This window comes from Crassostrea angulata, chromosome 1 (genome assembly GCF_025612915.1).
Source record: "Crassostrea angulata isolate pt1a10 chromosome 1, ASM2561291v2, whole genome shotgun sequence".
Lineage (NCBI taxonomy): Eukaryota > Metazoa > Mollusca > Bivalvia > Ostreida > Ostreidae > Magallana > Magallana angulata.
The window spans coordinates 36770737-36789265 of record NC_069111.1 but is presented as its reverse complement, the minus strand read 5'-3'; the positions used below and the strand labels follow the sequence as shown (position 1 = coordinate 36789265).

General features: G+C 33.1%; 2 protein-coding genes across 2 annotated transcripts; both read right to left on the bottom strand.

The window, feature by feature from the left end:
- Nucleotides 1-590: 590 nt before the first annotated feature.
- LOC128187318 (dolichyl-diphosphooligosaccharide--protein glycosyltransferase subunit STT3B-like) lies at nucleotides 591-13104 on the bottom strand. The gene is made up of 17 exons (XM_052857722.1): nucleotides 12900-13104; nucleotides 12446-12554; nucleotides 11549-11658; nucleotides 11063-11151; nucleotides 9358-9446; nucleotides 9077-9142; nucleotides 8480-8579; nucleotides 6714-6812; nucleotides 6468-6614; nucleotides 6012-6215; nucleotides 5370-5575; nucleotides 4960-5147; nucleotides 4562-4733; nucleotides 3510-3683; nucleotides 3033-3146; nucleotides 2525-2731; nucleotides 591-2386 (listed from the first exon to the last, which is right to left on the bottom strand). Exons 1-17 carry the CDS (start codon nucleotides 13067-13069, stop codon nucleotides 2309-2311), a joined length of 2322 nt encoding a protein of 773 aa, XP_052713682.1. The 5' UTR covers nucleotides 13070-13104; the 3' UTR covers nucleotides 591-2308.
- A 2245-nt stretch (nucleotides 13105-15349) lies between these two features.
- Nucleotides 15350-18459, bottom strand: LOC128188251 (dnaJ homolog subfamily C member 9-like). The gene is made up of 5 exons (XM_052859202.1): nucleotides 18302-18459; nucleotides 17824-17976; nucleotides 17211-17330; nucleotides 16599-16810; nucleotides 15350-15774 (listed from the first exon to the last, which is right to left on the bottom strand). The coding sequence occupies exons 1-5, from the start codon at nucleotides 18393-18395 to the stop codon at nucleotides 15583-15585; spliced, it is 771 nt and encodes a 256-aa protein (XP_052715162.1). The 5' UTR covers nucleotides 18396-18459; the 3' UTR covers nucleotides 15350-15582.
- Between the last annotated feature and the right edge of the window lie 70 nt (nucleotides 18460-18529).

Below are 18529 nucleotides of genomic sequence, written 5' to 3'. Positions count from 1 at the left end.
TTGTAGTTTGTAACAGGGGTTTGTAAATTTGTCATGTGATATACTTGTAACTATCTTATATTTAGAGTGTCCCAGAATGTGGATAACTATACATTAACAAAAATCAAAACCAAGGAAAATTCTTCCCTTTGAGTTAACCTCGCCGATAAAAATAAATCGATCCACATTTTGCAAAGCAGGGATTGATTTCTTTGATCAACAGAGCCCAGGTCTATAGCATCATGTCCCAGACATAAGAATAAATATTTCCTAATTTTTGTAGAGGCGTCCTTGTCTAGCTCCACCAAGTCTACCAAAATGCACCCCCCCCCATATTAAAAATGCTACGTTCCTAAAGGTAGAACTTCACTTATAAAATCGTCAGAATTTTTCATCTCGGGTGCTTCTACTTAAAGATTTGAAGTTCAATCAAAGAACCAGAGCAGGGACAGGATCTTATTATAACAGAAACTAACAAGGGTTTTTAATACAAGCCACTATACCATATGCTGTTTAAGCAATACGAGGGGATACTGATATGATAAGACAGATCATGCATTACATTTCATGTGGTACATGTAGCAAGGACAATTAATACACAGGACAATGAAAAAGTTCAGAGATTTTAATAAATCACATCATCAATTGTCAATTGACTTAATCTGCACATACTGTATAAGTAATTTAAAAAAAAAAAAGAGGAGAAAAATGATGGCATCTAACGACAATCGCACTGAACCCCACTCTGTTTGTCAACCCTACATTGGGTTCTCATTCAATCACTGCAGTAAAATCAATCAACCTTAATCATCCAGTCCAAAAGTTACAACAAAAACAGAAAAAAATCAACCAAGAACAGTACAATATTTAATCTGAGAGAACTATCTAATTGCAGTAGGTAAAGATAATGAACAGCTTTCATGGGGCAAGTAGTTTATAGGGTAATGCACCAAGGCATTTTACAGCAATATTGGCTCAACTGTATGGCGCAATGAATTGACTAGACAAAATAAATCTAATTACAAAGATGTCGTAGAGGCTGATCAAATTGCTTGTGTTATGAGCAAGATGACTGTTTATAGATAAACATGTCTTTTTTGATTTTCTGACCAAACAAAAAGATTTACAAAAATAGATTGCCCTGAATCTTCGTTAAATAGGTTTCTACATAAATTCACTACATGTACACTAATTATGTTCTAATCATTATTCCTCTAAAATGTTTTTGAAGAGGACTAGATTCATGTATTCATACAATAGTGTATCATTAAAATCTTCCAAAAAATGTAAAGAAAAGTTTTTTTTATGATTTAAGTAGAAAATTGGGACTTAAATAAATTAGATATGGATGTGGAAGATGCCAAAAAAATATCTCTGAAGTATGCCCTTTGTGATTTCCAATATGAAACCTGATGTCTTAAACTCAAAAAGAAAATTACGAAAACAAAAATTCTATCATAAAGTTAACAACTACATGTACATGCAATCCATACAAAAACCTTGGACATCTCTCACATTCTCCAATGGTCATTCAATACATCTCGATTTCACAGCATTTTTAAATTTGAACAAAAATGCATAAAACTTCAGCACATGCTCGATGTGGTATGTGAAAGTCTATAAATGCAAGGAACTCCGTTACATTCAGCTGTCAACGTTCATTCAATGTCAAACAGTGTGCCATATCTAACATTTCACTCTGTACGTTTTGGTCAAGTAGAATGATTATTAAATGCAAGAGATAAGTACAAAGAGACTGGTATGAATTTATCCCAATAATGCGTTCTTGAATAAGATGCAAAATGAGAAAAGGGGTGGGTGGGTATAGGGGGCAAATAAAGCATATATAAACAATTTATTATACATGTATCTTAGCAAACTGGAATGAGGACATGATTATGTATATATATATACATGCATTAAGAATAAATCATGAATATATTTGCGAACAGCTCTTTTTAAAAATAAATAGCACTTCAGCTTTGAACTGAGACCTACATGTACACCTTCTATTCACAAACAAACACTTTCTCACTACAAAAGGAAAACAAATAACAATGAAATTTAATCATTAATCATTCAGAAGAAACACATCAGTTTCATCTACACTTGTACACTCTCTCAAACATTGCTGAACCATTCATGTAATGAAGTTAAGAAATTGCTTGACATCAACTTTACTAACCTAGTTTCAAGTTTACAGTAACACAGACACAGATGTAACACTTAACAAACAAAACCAGAAAATTCTCCCATGCTAAGATGGCCCCAACTGCCTTTAGAAATGTACACCAAAGACAGACAACTCTCGCAATAGACAAAGGAAGTTTTACTTCTTGCCAGATTTTCTTTTGCCTTTCACAATTTTTGGTTGATTTTTAATGCTGCCAGTCCTCTTTCTTGATGTCTGAAAAAAAAAAAAATAAAGCAGTTTTACAAAATAATCTGGAATGAAGATTTACAAATTTAAGTTAAAAAAATCATCAAGAATTGAACATGAAAGCAAAGTATTTGAAATCAGCAACAAGTGCACAGGAAATCATACTTTTTTGGATGTTCTTTTCTTCCACTTCTGGGCTGGTATTGTGGGTTTTGCAACCTTTTCTCTGTTTTCTAGGTCCTTGACCTTGTAAATGCGAACAAGCCAATGCTCAGACGTGTAGGCTTCCTCCAGATGAGTCAGTTTAAAATTCTTATTGCCGATCTCTACTCCCCTTGTTCTGTCATAACCTGCTGGACTTCTAAAATCAAGCTGAAACCAACAAAATAAAGCTTATAGTTTGTTTTGATTTCCAGAATGTATTATCTATTGCTTCTTATTTATTTCACTTAACTTATATGTAAGTTAAAGTTTGTTTTAAAACATGAAAATAATACAAGAAACTACATGTAGAAATTGAAATTACATGTTGAGTTCTAAAGAGTAAAGAAAATGCATACTCCTAAGCATAATCTAAAGTTTTAAAAAAAATAATCACATGTTTTTCTGAAATTTTACAAGCTTTGATTACTTAAAAACAAATGTGTATTTTGATTCCATATAAATTACTGACCTGTAACTCTCCGAATCTGTAATAAGACAATTTGTACATCAGACAGTTAAGTAAGGTCTGTGAGCCCGCCGAGTCCACTCTGAACTCCCCCTGTGGGGTGAAGTAGTCTGCTTCCTGCAAAATTATTAATAGGACGTAAACAACACTGCATGTGACAGATTTGTTACACTCCTAATAGCTCTGTTACCTATGAATCCAAATACACACATTACATGTTCTACAAGCATTTATTACTCTTACATCAACAGAATTTGAATAAAATTTTAAAGTTTTGCTCCATCACCTTTGTTAAACCTTTTGTATTTTTAATTAAATGAAGGGGCAAATTTTTTCAATTTCATAAACTTTTATTGGCAGTTCTTTTAAATACACATGCATAACATGTATGGAAAATACAGTGCACTTGTACATGCTCTATATATAGAAACAGATATTTGTTTGTTATTGTTTTCATATCCTAAATTTTATAGCAACTACCTTAATATCTCTGGGATGTTCTCCTTCTGCTATTCTGACCATCCATAAGAATTTATTGATGTCGTCCCCAGAATAGCCAATAACGCCCCCAAAGATGACGAGGACATAATTCACATCCAGTTGTCTCATGATGTCATACGCTGCAGTTTCATTGGAAGACATGGCTTTGCCAACCTATCAAAAGCAAAAACAAGACATTTTCACTATTTGAAATTGCAAATTGCTGAGGGCGTAGAGGTTGAGTATCAGTGCCTTGAATATCAAAGACTCAACCCAAACAGCTCAAAAACAATTAACATACATAAGAAAGATAGATATCCATGTTCTTGAGAATTGAAAAAACCCCACTGGAAATGAAAAGTTGATCAATTTCATTTTTGGATTTTGAGTTTCTAATCGATTCATTTTCAGATTCTTCATATCACGTAATGCAGTACATGCAGCACTTACGAAAATCACAGTTCATTTTGTACTCTTGGCATACAAATAAAATGTTGTGATCAGCTTAGTGTCACTGACAAAGGGCATTAAAATGGTTCATTGCAACCAGCACACTAAACTTGTCACAAGATTTTGGAACATTGTAGTTTGTGGGTAAGGTAGAGGCAGCAAAACTAATATGGGATTTGGTTGACATATTCATGTACCTACACTGTACAGTTAGATAGTTAGATGCCCCCCCCCCCCCCCCCCAAAATATTCTAATTAAAGGATGCTTTTCATCATTTAGTATTTCTTAGAATTCAAAGCGATATCAAATGTTTAACTGACAGTTTAGAGAGCCATAAAAAAGATAACATTTGATTGTCAAATTTAAAGATATTTTGATCATTATTGTTCCCTCCACTCCCTTCTTAATCTCTAAACTTTTACTTAATATGATCTTTTCATTACTTAAAGGTTCTGGATGAAGAATATACAGAAAATATTAATCTTTCTTGATTTCAGATTTATTGAAATAACATGCATGTAAAAGAATTGGTCATGGTCAACTTAAACCAAAGTACATTGAAAACATGCCCTCAGTGAAGAGAACTAGTTTTTCCACTTACCAAAGCTATGTGACTGTTGTTCCAGGTATTATTGTCCACCAGTGTTGTTCTATTCCCCATTCCTGCAATTTGGTACCCATAATCCCACCAGGACATAATACGAGCCTTGTCGTCTGTATTCTGTCTCAGCCAATAGTAAGCTTCTCGGAAATCATCCAAGATTGTCCTACTCCTGTAACAATAAGAAAATTTATTTATTGCATTTATCGCACATACATGTATAACAAAATCATGAGTTTTCTTCTTCTTAATATAAAGGAGATCAGTTTACAGATTTTAGAATACTAACAATTTTTCTTGGCCAAATAGGAGAGGATCATACAATTTCACAATGGTTTGTGCATTTTGTTAACCAATTCAAAAGGGCAAAATTTAGTCCACTGAAATTGTTGCATTACCCATCATGATTGTAGGAGGCCAGCACTATGCTAGGACTGGAGTAGGCACTACTAGTGACCCAGGTACAGTGTACAGCAAACAGCATCAGGATCATCAGCAGGGCTATGATCACAATTGTCTTGATGTTCATTCCCATGGCGTCCTGGTCTTTGGGTTTCTCCTCTTTTGTTTTCTTGGTTTTGCCAACCTTTCATCAGATAAAAAAAACATCAGAAAGGCTTGTCAAATGTGACACACTCTAGCATGCATCTTCTTACAAAAAAAGACCAGTAAGATACAAACAAATCATGGTACAAGTAAATAAGCTAAGGTTATATTGATTATATTTTAATAAACTTTTAATAGTCAGTTTAAGAAAGTTTCAAAGAACATGTCATCATATGGATGAGTTTCTGCCCCGCCCCCTCACCTTGTCATACAATCTGTCATTCTTGCTCTCAGCAGGTTCCTCACTGGCTTCTTTACCAGAGGACTTTGGTGCATCATCTTTGAGATAGATTTCAAATGTCTTGGAGAAGGCAATGGCTGCCAGAACACATACGATTGGAGTCAGTGTCAACATGAGACGAACCATCACACCCGCAAAGTAGCTGGCAAATATGGCATACAAAATAACTGCAAGAGAAAAATAAAACGTTATACCATTAGTTCAGCTGTGGACTAAAGTTAATTAATTTGTATGTTTTAAATTTTTTTCATTTGTAACGAGAAATCAACCAAGAAAATTTTATTCAATGATCATTGTGACTGAGGGATAGTTGAGTACTCAAATGATTGTTTACATCCCTAATAAACATACATGTTATTTAATTTTTGAAGTCATTGCCTCCATTTTCTTCGAAGTATTCTTTTTCTTCTAAAAAATAGCCACTCCCACTCCTCGCCCTCTCATAATTCATCTCAAAAATTACATTAAGGATATATTAATCATAATTAATTATCTCAAAGTAGATATTTCTACCAAAGATCCTTTTACAAAAAAAATTAAATAATATAAACCTTATCAGTGCGGCATCTTATCATAAAAATAAAATAAAACGTAAAGGCTTACCAAACACTCTCTCATCATTTACATGTTTCACACAGTACCAAACGCCGGCAGGAAAAGCACACACAAGGATGTGAAGGTCAAAGAAGAAGGAGACCCAGGTGGTGGGCTGATGCTCGGACACGGAGGCGATGATTGGAATATGGATTTTGGCGTACCCTGTGTCCCATAAAGAATAGAAACGACCACTCCAGGGGTGGATAACTCCTGTAATGAAAACAATCGAAATCAGGTAGATTTTCTACTAAAGCACATAAAATCTGTGTGATGTACAACATTAAATTTGAAATTTAAATAAAAATTTTTCCTTACTATTTGATAACTCCTGTGTTTACAAAAATATTTTTGCATTTCCAACCTTTATTTAGATTTGATTTAGAATTTACTTTACAAGAAAAATTTCAACCATGTGTGTACATGTATTACAAATATGTCCCAATTTTACATTGGACTGCTTACCTGCCCAAGTCAGGCCAACAACAGTGCAGAAAATGATTGATGCAGCTCCCCCTACAGCACTGATGAAGAAGAACTTGAATTCTGCCTTTGTCAGGAAGGATTGAACATATTTAATCACAGCGTATGCATTGATTAAAGCAAACACACCTGCAACATAAGAAGTAAAAGGAATTATAACCAAGATAAATGCAAAGAGAAGTTTATAGCTTTAAAGGATTCCAAGGAAATAAAAAAGTTGTGCCACACCTGCTGAGGCCATATGTTCACTGGTTTTGATTGGCTGGAACCCAACAAAGGGGATTTGCATCGATAATATTAAACCCGTGATGAAGAAGGTTGAATATGCTGAAAAGGAATTGGAATACAAAATATAAGAACAAATTTGTACATAGCTTTTCCAGTTCCACGTGTACATGAGGCATTAGAACAAGAGGCATTATAATCACTAATAACTAGATCCATCACCATCTATGATCTTGATGAATTTACCAATAATGGAATTTTTTCTGACATGGTTGACTCGTTTATAAGAATGCTTAATTAATCCAGTTCAAATGGCTGGGTATGAAGGCATTAGGAAAAATAAGGTTGCACTGTATTTTGTTTATTTGTTAATAATTTATGAATGTACTATACATATGTTCAAGTTCGAGTTCATTTATTCGCTCAAAACCATTTCAAACATTAGCTGCAGATCTGTAGCTCTCTGGTTGAAAAAATTCAGATAGACAAACCAGAGAGCTACAGTTCCAAGCGTTGTAAAAACCTCCGATTTCGCCGCCGTTTTTGTGTCGCTCGCTTCGGGAATTATATCCGACTTTAAAAGCATTCAACCGCCTAAAAAATTGGATTTATTAATTAAACATATAGTTTACCCTAACTCTGCTAACTTTGTTTTCCTTTCAATGGTTCACAACGGCCATCCTTCGCCTTGGAATGTCATCGTTTTAAAAAACTCGCCTTATGACAACCATGTTTACCTAGTAGCGAGATCTCGGGTGCGTCGATTTACCCAAATGGACCCAAATGAACCCAAATGGACCCAAATGGCGATTAAAGTGGAAAACAATTATAATAAAATCCTTATTACTAATATTATCACTTGTTTTAGTCATTTCATGGGGTTGTTAGCCGTTATTAAGAAAAATAAAGACCCAAATGGCGATTCAAGCGGAAAACAATTATAATAAAATCCTCATAATCTAGGGAAATTTGGAAAAATAAAAGCCGAAGGTCCAAAACAATAATTAAAATTATTTCAGTATATCTTTAAAAATTGTTTTTGAAAAATAAAGATGAGCATTTTATCTCGATTTGTAAAAGAATATAATGTATGTAATTACATGTATATTCAAATAATATAAATATATATATTATATAAAAATAAAACAACTTTTTAAAGTAATTTTAATTATTGTTATGGACCTTTGGCTTTTATTTTTCCAAATTTCCCTAAATTATGAGGATTTTATTATAATTGTTTTCCGCTTAAATTTGGGTCCATTTGGGTAAATCGACGCACCCGAGATCTCGCTACTAGGTAAACATGGTTGTCATAAGGCGAGTTTTTTAAAACGATGACATTCCAAGGCGAAGGATGGCCGTTGTGAACCATTGAAAGGAAAACAAAGTTAGCAGAGTTAGGGTAAACTATATGTTTAATTAAGAAATCCAATTTTTTAGGCGGTTGAATGCTTTTAAAGTCGGATATAATTCCCGAAGCGAGCGACACAAAAACAGCGGCGTAAATCGGAGGTTTTTACAACGCTTGGAACTGTAGCTCTCTGGTTTGTCTATCCGAATTTTTTCAACCAGAGAGCTACAGATCTGCAGCTATTCAAACATATGGTACATGAGGACAAAAATAACATTAAAACATACATATAAATTGGTCAGAGGTAAACATATATTAATATAAAGGTTATAGAGTTAGGAAAAGTTATACAAAGTGAAACTCATGGAGGACAGACTACCTCGTATATATGTAGAACATGTATATTTAAAGCACTTACCTGTATAAACACGCTTAGAATATCTTCCCATTAACAGGAGAACAAACACGTGTAATGGAATTAAGTTGATAATGAAAACATAACCACCCCATGCTGACACCTGAAAACAAATTAAAATCTACATGTAGATTACATAGTAACATTTCATATAACATAAACATACAGATGATCCACCTGATTTGATTTGGTTTGAACATATTTTTATTGTACAAAAATACAAATGATACATCTGTTACAGAGGGAGTTAATATGAAGGAACTTTATAATTATTAATCAAAATAAATCCAGGCATAAATACACCTAGAAAGGTTGTCACAATATAGAGCCATTTTTACAAGACCTTGGACTTTCTGTAGGATGTAACTATCTTTTTCTTGTGTCAATACAAGTTAAATATGACACTGGTTTGAAGTGAAATATACAAAGATTGCGTAGTCTTAGCTCAAAACCCAGACAAATCTTGTTGATTAAAAACTTGATTTCAAAGAGCCATGTCTGAGAGGCCAGCAATGAAATAGACAGGCCTACACCACAATGATGCTCGACACATCTACCAAATGTCTAAGCTCCTGTTAAAATGGTTGTAACATTACTCACCATGTAAAAATATGATAAAGCTGTAAATATGGCCCAGAACATGGAGCCTGTTTTAACTGATTTAATCTGGAATAGAAATCAGGGAAAAAATAACAACCCTTTCATAAAAAGAAAGAAAGAAACTACAATAAAATGCATATTAAATAAAAATTATATGTTAATGAAATTTTTGAACAGCAAAAATTTCTTATCATAATCATTTATATGACTTAATAGCACATAAAACAGATCTTCATTTTACAAAATCTTCTTTCCAAAAAAAAAACCCAAAGAGCACTTACCCATAAATAATAAGTAAACATAAGTGCAAAAATAGCAATTCCTTCATTGTCGTAGCTACCAGCAACAGATCTACTGATGTAACCAGGGACTAAATGGAAAAAAGAACAGTTCACGGACCATTAACAAAAGTACTGTATGTACAAAAATATCTCTCTTAATCTCATATTTTTTTTACTTTGTTGAAAAGAAAAATTTAAAATGAGAACAAGCATATAACTTGTAGAGTTGTTTAACTGGTTGTGTTTAGTATACATGTTTATATGCTGATGACTTCTCTTCTTCCACACCATTTTTTTATTTTATTTCACATAAAAAAAATCTTCAGTCTACGGTATTTCCAGGGATTTATCTAGCTATCTTATTAGTCCCCTACCGGTTTTCACCGGAGGGGACTATAGCTTTCCTCTGCGTCCGTCAGTCCGTCTGTCCATCCATCCGTCTGTCTGTCTGTCCCACTTCAGTTTTCCACACTTTTTTTCTTTATGCGTTTGAGGAATAATATGAAATTTGCTGAACAGCTTCAAAATATCAAACTACAGATCAAGTTTACACTTTTATAGCATCTGGTTGACATATTTTCGAGAAAATTAATTTTTTATATTCCAATTTTTTAATGTTCGGGTTCGATATTCTGCATAACAAATCATTGTTTTCACAATATTTCCACAAACCGGTAGGGGACGTGTATTGCTAATGCAATACTCTCAGAATGCTTGTTTTACTACCCTTTTTATATTTAAAGGGGAAAATTTGAGTCATAGGTTCGATTTGAGCCCCGGATGTGCGAGAATGCTAGGGGGTTCGGGGGCATCCCCCCTGTAAAATTTTTAAAGTTCATTTCTATACATTTATGAAGACAAAAAAAACCTACCCTTTTTAGGCAAAAAAAAAAAAACTTAACAAAAAAAACCCATATGTTATATAGATCACTGTTTCCTGTCCCATGACAAAATAAATTAAGGTAGGTAGGTAGGAATTTTTTAAAAAAAATTTTTAACACTCGGAAAGAGGAAAAAGTATATTCATGTGCATTTGGGGTATTAGTCTAACCCTTTGACCCACTTACTACCGTTACGTAGAGGATCTGTTAATTTTGAAGATAGCTTTTTACAAACGGTTTTATAGTAATTTTAACATTTATTGCTGATTTATTAACTAATAAAATGTGATCAGCTAACTGCAGTGATATCAGGATTAAAAGTAATAAACATCGTTTTTGTTATTTCCGATGCATAATGTAAGGTATGTTGTTGCATCACCCAAGATGAATTAATTTGTTTCAAGTTATTACTCACTACAGGGTTAATTCACATAGTGATAATATTTTTAGATTAGTTTACTATCATTTTTTTGCCATTGACATTAATAAACATAGTCGTGTACTCAGAAGACAGAGCAACTTCAACTTCTCTTTCTGAGGAAATTCTGGCGTAGTTACCGATCACAAACACATTAATTTAATATTCTCTGTTTGATCTGGAAATTTTCTCTCTGAAAAAGGGGAATTTTTGCACCTATTTCAAGAGGGGAAAGGTACCATTTACCGGTAGTAAAAACAGCCTTGATAAATCCCTGATTTCAATAAGAATTGAAAATCTGCACTTTAAATCTTGATTATTTTCCTCATAAAAATGCTTTATGCAATATTCATACCATTTGGTTTTTTGCTGTGTGGTAGTACAGGTAAACAAAACAGGTACCTACCTATTGCAATGAAGCAGGCCGCAAACAGACCTGCCCCAGCACTCCAGATTTCTTTGGTGAAGAAATACACAGCAATGGCTGTCATTCCACTGTTAAAAAAGGGAAAAAATCACATCATTATACAAAAGACAGAATCATATACATATCAATATGACTATATTGTTTCCCCGAGGGCTTTTCCTGAGTGAAATATAATTTTTCTGGGGGAATAAATCTTCATATTTCCCAAACATTCATGGAATAAATGTATAAGGTCATATGGAAGTCAATTTGGCATAGAATATGTATCAGTGACATTGAATTCTGTCCTTAACCCATTGAGCATCTTTGAAGTATGAGATTTTTATATTTTATCAATTTTGAATTAGTTAAACTTTAAGTTTGAAAAAAAATTCCCTCTCTCCCTCTTGGGTCTGGAAACCACACGCAGCAATTCTAAACTAACATTTTTTAAGGAGGGCCTTAATATGCTCCCTTGGGAATTACCTAAATATTGGTGCTAGAAACACACATATATCTCGTATATGCACAGGGATGTGTAGCATATGGAGGATCCAGTGAATGGTCCCCGATGTAACCATCAAACCAGGATACACCTACAGCAAGAAAACAAAAGATGAATCATAATCTGTATTTGAGTTCAAAAAAAAAAAATTGAGAAAGCAATCATCAAAAATACATTATTCATGGCTGTATCAACATAATGGTTAAGATCAGATTCAAATAACAGGTAAAGTTAAGTAATCAATACAATATTGATCAAATGAAAAAACAAATTATACATCAGGTTGCAAAATAGGGATTTAAACAGCTAGCTAGTTATTTTTTTAAGACAGGTTTTTATAAATTTAACTGTTGCTTAAGGCAATGTGTAGGGTAAAAATAAATTTACCTATCGCATCATTCATTTTACTAGTCTGAATTGGATAATGCAACCATTGTATATACAAGAATTATTCATTAACACGCCTACTATGAGAAAATATCAATATGTCCAAACTGATTTCTATCATTAACACTATTTAAAATAAACTTAGAAGGGAGAGTGGTTATTGGAAGCTTTAATATGTTTTTTTTTAAAACTTGTTGTCAAGTATTGTAAAGATTTTTACATGCCAAAACAGAAAAACATTCTTTCTTATGACAGAGAAAAATATTTATTAGCTACCTTGATTTAAACCGAACTTTATAATGTTGACTGCAAAGTACAGCAGAATCAATGGACTTATCCCAAGTCTTTTCATTCCAATAAACCCCCCACCCCCACCCCATTAAAGTCTGTGCACTTATACTCCATTTGTGAATCAAATGCCCTGCATACATATGACATAAGGTTGCAGTATAACCAAATCATTGAATTCATACAAAAACAGTCACTCATACCGTTCCTCCAACAATTCTGCCTAATGGATACCATGCTGTATCGTCGAACCAATTCAGAAAATTGTAGAAACCATGTTCTACCATGTAATGGGTGGATCTGTAGTTGAACCTGTCAAAAATCAGTTACATTTAGAATAACAATGAAAAAAAACATTCAAATATCCAAAACTAATCCAGGTGACTACTGTCACTTTCAGTGATGTAATTCCCGACTTAAAGAGCACATTGGTAAAAGTCTAAGACCATATATTAATTTAAGATGCATAATTTTGTGTGCATTGAAATAACTAATTGGAATTTCTTCCCATTGCAATGTCATAACACCGTTGCAAGTAAAAGCGCTTGATTATATTTCAATTTTCGAAAATAAAATGCCTATCATACATGAAACCATTATAAGGAAGAAAATCATAGCTGCACATGGTGAAGGACTTATTCTTGCAAGATTGTTTACCATGGATCAAATTCGTGAATGATGCTTTCAAATCGAATGACTGCAAACAATCTAGAGCTAAATCCAACGAGCCAAGCTAGCGATAAAATGAAGAATGTAAGCAAACTCTGCCATGCTCCGGTTCGCCACATATTTGAGCGTATGTCGTTTTTCACACCGGCGTCCGCCATGACAGTGTGTACAAGCTTCCGCCACGTCAAAGTTTCAGCCAATCAGAGATTGGCAAGTGCCCGATCTCGTTCGGCTAATCGATCCTCTGCTGAACATTGATGTAACATTCAGAAGATACTGATAAAATGTTTTTGTCTGTATAGCTATGGATTCTTTGAAAAAAGAGATCTTTAGAGACTTGCAATTCTCTAATTGCACAATACACTTTATTGGAGAAAATTTTTATTAAATGCACTTGTATCTATTTTCATCATTTTTTCATGTCTACAGGGGCATATCCTATATCGTTGTCAGGGTAACCTGGATAGTTGGTCTTGACAATGTGTTTGAAACACCTGTTATTACATAATATTTTGATGATTCATAAATACATCTTTCAACTCAAGTCATACCAGCCCCCCCCCCCCCCCCCCAAACCTTTCCGCTAACAAATTATCTTTATTCTCCGGAAAGAATTATCATTATATAAAAATTATACTTCTTTTTAAATCATTTTTAGAATCAAATAAAATATAACGATCAGTCAGATCCAATGCCCTGATGCTACGTGTAGGTAGATATGGGTAGATATGTATATACATACCACTAGGCGCAATGCACATTTAAAACAACAGTTTTATTTCAGGAACACGTGTGTCCAATTTACCGTATATTATGATATTAACGAGGCCGAGTACAGAACGAGTACGCACGCTTTCGCGCAGCGTTTCATTTGTATTGTGACGTCATCTTTTTGCTTTGTTGACGCCATGGCGTGATAGTTTCAACTGCACATATTCAGCGAAATTTGTTGAAAATAGCTCTTTTGATGCGTAAAATTGATATTATATTGTGGAATAAACATAAATGTCTCGAAGAATGAGCTATATTTGGGCTCGGGTTGAAAACGTGAAGAGGGTTCAGCAAGCCTAGCCCTCTGTCACGTTTTCTTAACCCGCCTAAATATAGCTTAATTCATATATTTCAAAACAGTAACCATGTATTTTATATTAATGACCTTTAATGTGTGATGTTATATATTTATCTATTACTAAAATATGTCTGAATGTTTTAATAATATTATAAAGATCACCATTTTCGTCTTTGTCAAATAAAAAATAGCCATTATCTGACAAACTGGGAAATTTGGCATACGAAAAACAACTTTGATAAGACCCCTGGAACAAACCAGGAGGTAAAAGATTTTTTTTATTTGACCATTTGATGCCTTTTAGCAATAACTTTAATAAGTAGAATAGAAAAAGAAATCCCTAGGGCAGAAGTTTAAGAAAATTGTAAAAAATGTGCAAAATTGATGCATTTCAAGCAAAATCCCGTAGGGACCTATGTTAAAAATTAACAAACTTTGAGATGACCCCTTAAACAAACGGTATGGTAAATGTCTTATTTTTTTATCTTAAAATAATAATTATATCAGTAGAAATTCGTGTAAAAAATTTAATTCAAAAATCTAGGGCAGAAAAAATTAGACCCGGCCTCGTTAATTTGCAACTAATATTAAACATTTTTTTTCTATTTTTAGAGTTTTAAAATAGATAAAGAACATTTGTTCATAACCAGAGACATGGTCACTATTTCTGCTGTAAAATCAGTTTTTCTATTTTGTTATACAATATGCTTCATTGTGACTGTATATTTTTAGTGGCCTGCAATTTGGATGTCATTTGTTGAGTTTTATGAAAGTTATAGTTAAGTAAACAAGACTTGTATCATGTTTTTGTTTAGGTTTGTTAACTATATACTGAAAGGTCCATTTTAAGCATATTTTTTGTTTCTCTTCTAGTTTTAAACAAGAGGTAGTTTCTTGAGTTGTCACATTTAAATTTGTTTTATTTATTTTCTATTCAGCATTTTGATGTTAAAAATTCTAATAAGATTGGTGAATTTTGTGGATGGCTCCAAATAATAAAATTTCAAATTGGAAATAGGTCAAACACAATGATTTTATTTACAAAATATATGCAGCACAAAAAAATAATTTATATTATAACTTTTATTTATTCAGCAACAAAAAGTATTCAGTGTCTGAATCAACAACACTAGGTAAACAAAGTATGCATTTTTTAAACACATTTTTAGTAATATATAATACATGTAAATAGTATTTTTTATTATTCCATATGTATACATGCAACTTAACTTTGGGCTATACAATGTACACGTCTGTTAAAGGTTAAACTTCCTGAGACAAAGCTGTCTGAAAATTTCTTGAGTACTCACTTACTGTACACATTTCTTCAATTTAATGCAAGTTCAACTTTTTGTTTGGGGGGGGGGGGGGGGGGGGGGGGTGATGTTAAGTTTGTACAGATGTTGAGATTGTATCATTTATACATCTCATGAAATAACTGTAAATTCTTTTACTACATACTAGTATTTGTACTTACAATGTAAGTATTCATGATGGACAGATTGCTATATCCCTCAACAACACATATCCTTATAATAACCAAACCAATAGATAACATCAGTTCAACAAATATCCACATTTGGCAACATTCCAGCCAGTCTGTCACTTCTTGCCCTTCCGTTTGCCACCCCCTTTCTGCGGCTTGCTATACTTGGCCTCTAGCTGGGAGAAGAAGTCGTCCGCTGCGGCCCCCCGGGACTGCTGTTTCTTCAGGATGAGGGCCTGGAGGGACCCCTCCCCATTCAGACCTAGCTTCTTGGCTTCTAGCTCTGCCTCTTCTGCCTCTGCTTCATGCTGTTAAAATTAAAAGGAGATTCAATATTTCAATGGTATGATAATGTATTCTGATTAGTCAAAGGGGACTGTTTGAATCTGGATGAAATCCTAATTTTTCTGAACAATGCATATTACATGATACAGGTGTGTAACTGTGCTAGCTTAATTGATATCAATCAACAATCAAAAGTGTCTTCAAAAAATCTTGCCTTAAAAAGTAAATAGATTTAAAATAACTTCAAACAACTAAAAATCATTTCTATATCAGCAAATACTTATTGAATGTAAATGAATGTTAACTAAGGAGTATTTTTGTTTTTGACCTCCAACATTTGTGACTTATTGATTCAAATTACTACAGTCAAATAAATGCACAATAAATGTATTGTGTTCTGACCAGCCCTAAATCATATATGGTGACACTGCCAGCCTGATTATTTTATCAACATAAATTATTTCGAGTTTCACTGTCAAATTTATCATCTTGGTCTCTTCTGCCTCTAAGAAAACACTACCGGTAATGTGTTCATGAAACAAAAAAATGTTAATATGTGTTCATCAATGACGATGAATGTACATGTATTTGAAATGTCTTATTATAGGAGACATATGACTAACTTTGATAACAACAATATAATGTTTAATCTGTCATAGAACTACTTTCCTTTACCTTCAAAACCCTTTTTTTTCCTTCAAGATGAAAATAGAAAATACATTGTTAATCATTTGGGCCTTATAGAATATTTTCATTTTTTTTCAAATGAGTAGCATGAATTTAAAGGAAGTGAACATAAAGTAAAATACTTCAAACTCATTGAGGTCTGAGCTTTGACTTTACAAACCTTTCTCTTTCTAGCATTCTTTTTAGATTTTCCTTCTTTAGAGAAAGCTGGAAAATCTGGAATTTCCTTTTTCTTTATCAAGCCTTTTAAGATCTTTGTAAATCTTGGTTCATCATCTATGGTTGCACACAGGACTGTGTCAATGATATCATCCATGCTTCCTTCATTTTCTAGGTACGCTGATTTCAGATCGTCCAGTTCTTCAGCTGAATCTTTTTACATACAAATATGAAATTCCACAATCAAATGAAAAATGATGATAATTCAGTGTATATATCTTTTGATTAAAACAAGCATATTTAATATAATCTTTACTGTTAAAAGAACAGATAAATATTTAAATATACATTCATATAACACAAGAAATAATAAATACAAATGCGTATTTATTACAAGGGTAAAAAATGGCCCCCTAATATAAATGTTTTAAAAGGAAAAATTGACTGTTATAGTTTTAGCCCTATCAGAACCTTGCCTACCTGGTACCTGTGATAGATGCATACATACATGTATTATCATAAATTGATTATTACATATACATGTACATACATATCTTCCACTGATAATGAGACTTGGTAATGTCACATAATGAAACGACCTTGTGATAGCTACCTTTGTAGTCTTTTTCGAATGTCTTGATGTCATCTACTGACACCTTCTTAAAGAGTAACCTCCAGTAATCACTCCAGTCCCTGTCTCGTGTAACATCACTCTCGTCATCGTCAACATCACCTGTAAATGTCATAAACCATCCCTTCTTTAAACCCAGGTGTTGCACAGTTTGTAAGAACTAATAATCAATATTCATATAACCGGTATTCTCATCTAACATGTACATGATGCTAAAAATATTTAAAATGCATGAATGCAAAAGTTAAATAGTGTCTTTCCTTTTTTCTGAAAACTCTTCACCTAAGAACATGTTTGGAGTAGGATGGGAAATTAGTCATTTATTAAATGAGTGATACTTCTAGAATTTGCATTGTATTACCACTTCATGATTATGCACATATCAAAAATATTGTTATTAAATGTTATGCATAAATATCAAATCAGAAAAATTAACGAACACATTACAATGCTAACAGTATTATAGCACAATTCACGATGTCATAGTGATGTGATGTTATTTTCAATACGAAAAAGCAGATAATCATAGATATATTCGTACTTGTTTGTCATGAACAATTTATGATCAACAAAGAAACAAGATATATATTCATACCTGTTTCGTTATACACGCCTCTCTTATTTTCATCAGATAGGATGCTGTAAACTCGACCAAGGGCTTGAAACTTTTTGGTCGCCTCTTCCTTTTCCTCAGGCGATACACGATCGGGATGAACTCTGAGTGACACCTTGTGATATCCTTTTTTCACTGAAGAAAATAAATATGATTGATTCTTTAAAATGGCTGTCAATTTATAAAAACAATCAATTAAGAGCTAATGCCAAAGATAATTTCTTAGTTTGATTATAAATTTTTAATCGAACTTTAAATAGACGTTCTTAGTTAGATTGTTGCAAAAATAAACTATTTCATAAAAAAATTTAAAAAGGAGCCAGTGAAGCTTTGATATAAATCAGAATGAAAGAGTCTTTCTGTTCAAAAGCTTCATTAATGTTTTGTATTCATCATGGTCACCAGCTCACAACTGCTCGATGCATATTAAATGTAGTTAAAATAATGAGATTTACATTACCCTCTTTAGCTGTAGATTCCTTCTTAACACCGAGTATTTCATATAAGTCATTTGACCCGAACAAATCCTGACATATATCTAGTAATCCGGGCATTCTTCTTCGTCTTCTTCTATTCAATATTCTTCGCACAGCACCTTTGCCGCGGTTTTCATTTGTATTAAATTACCTTCATGTACTGAAGAGCGGAAACACAATAATCACCAATGCGTACTAATGATATTTCGTTT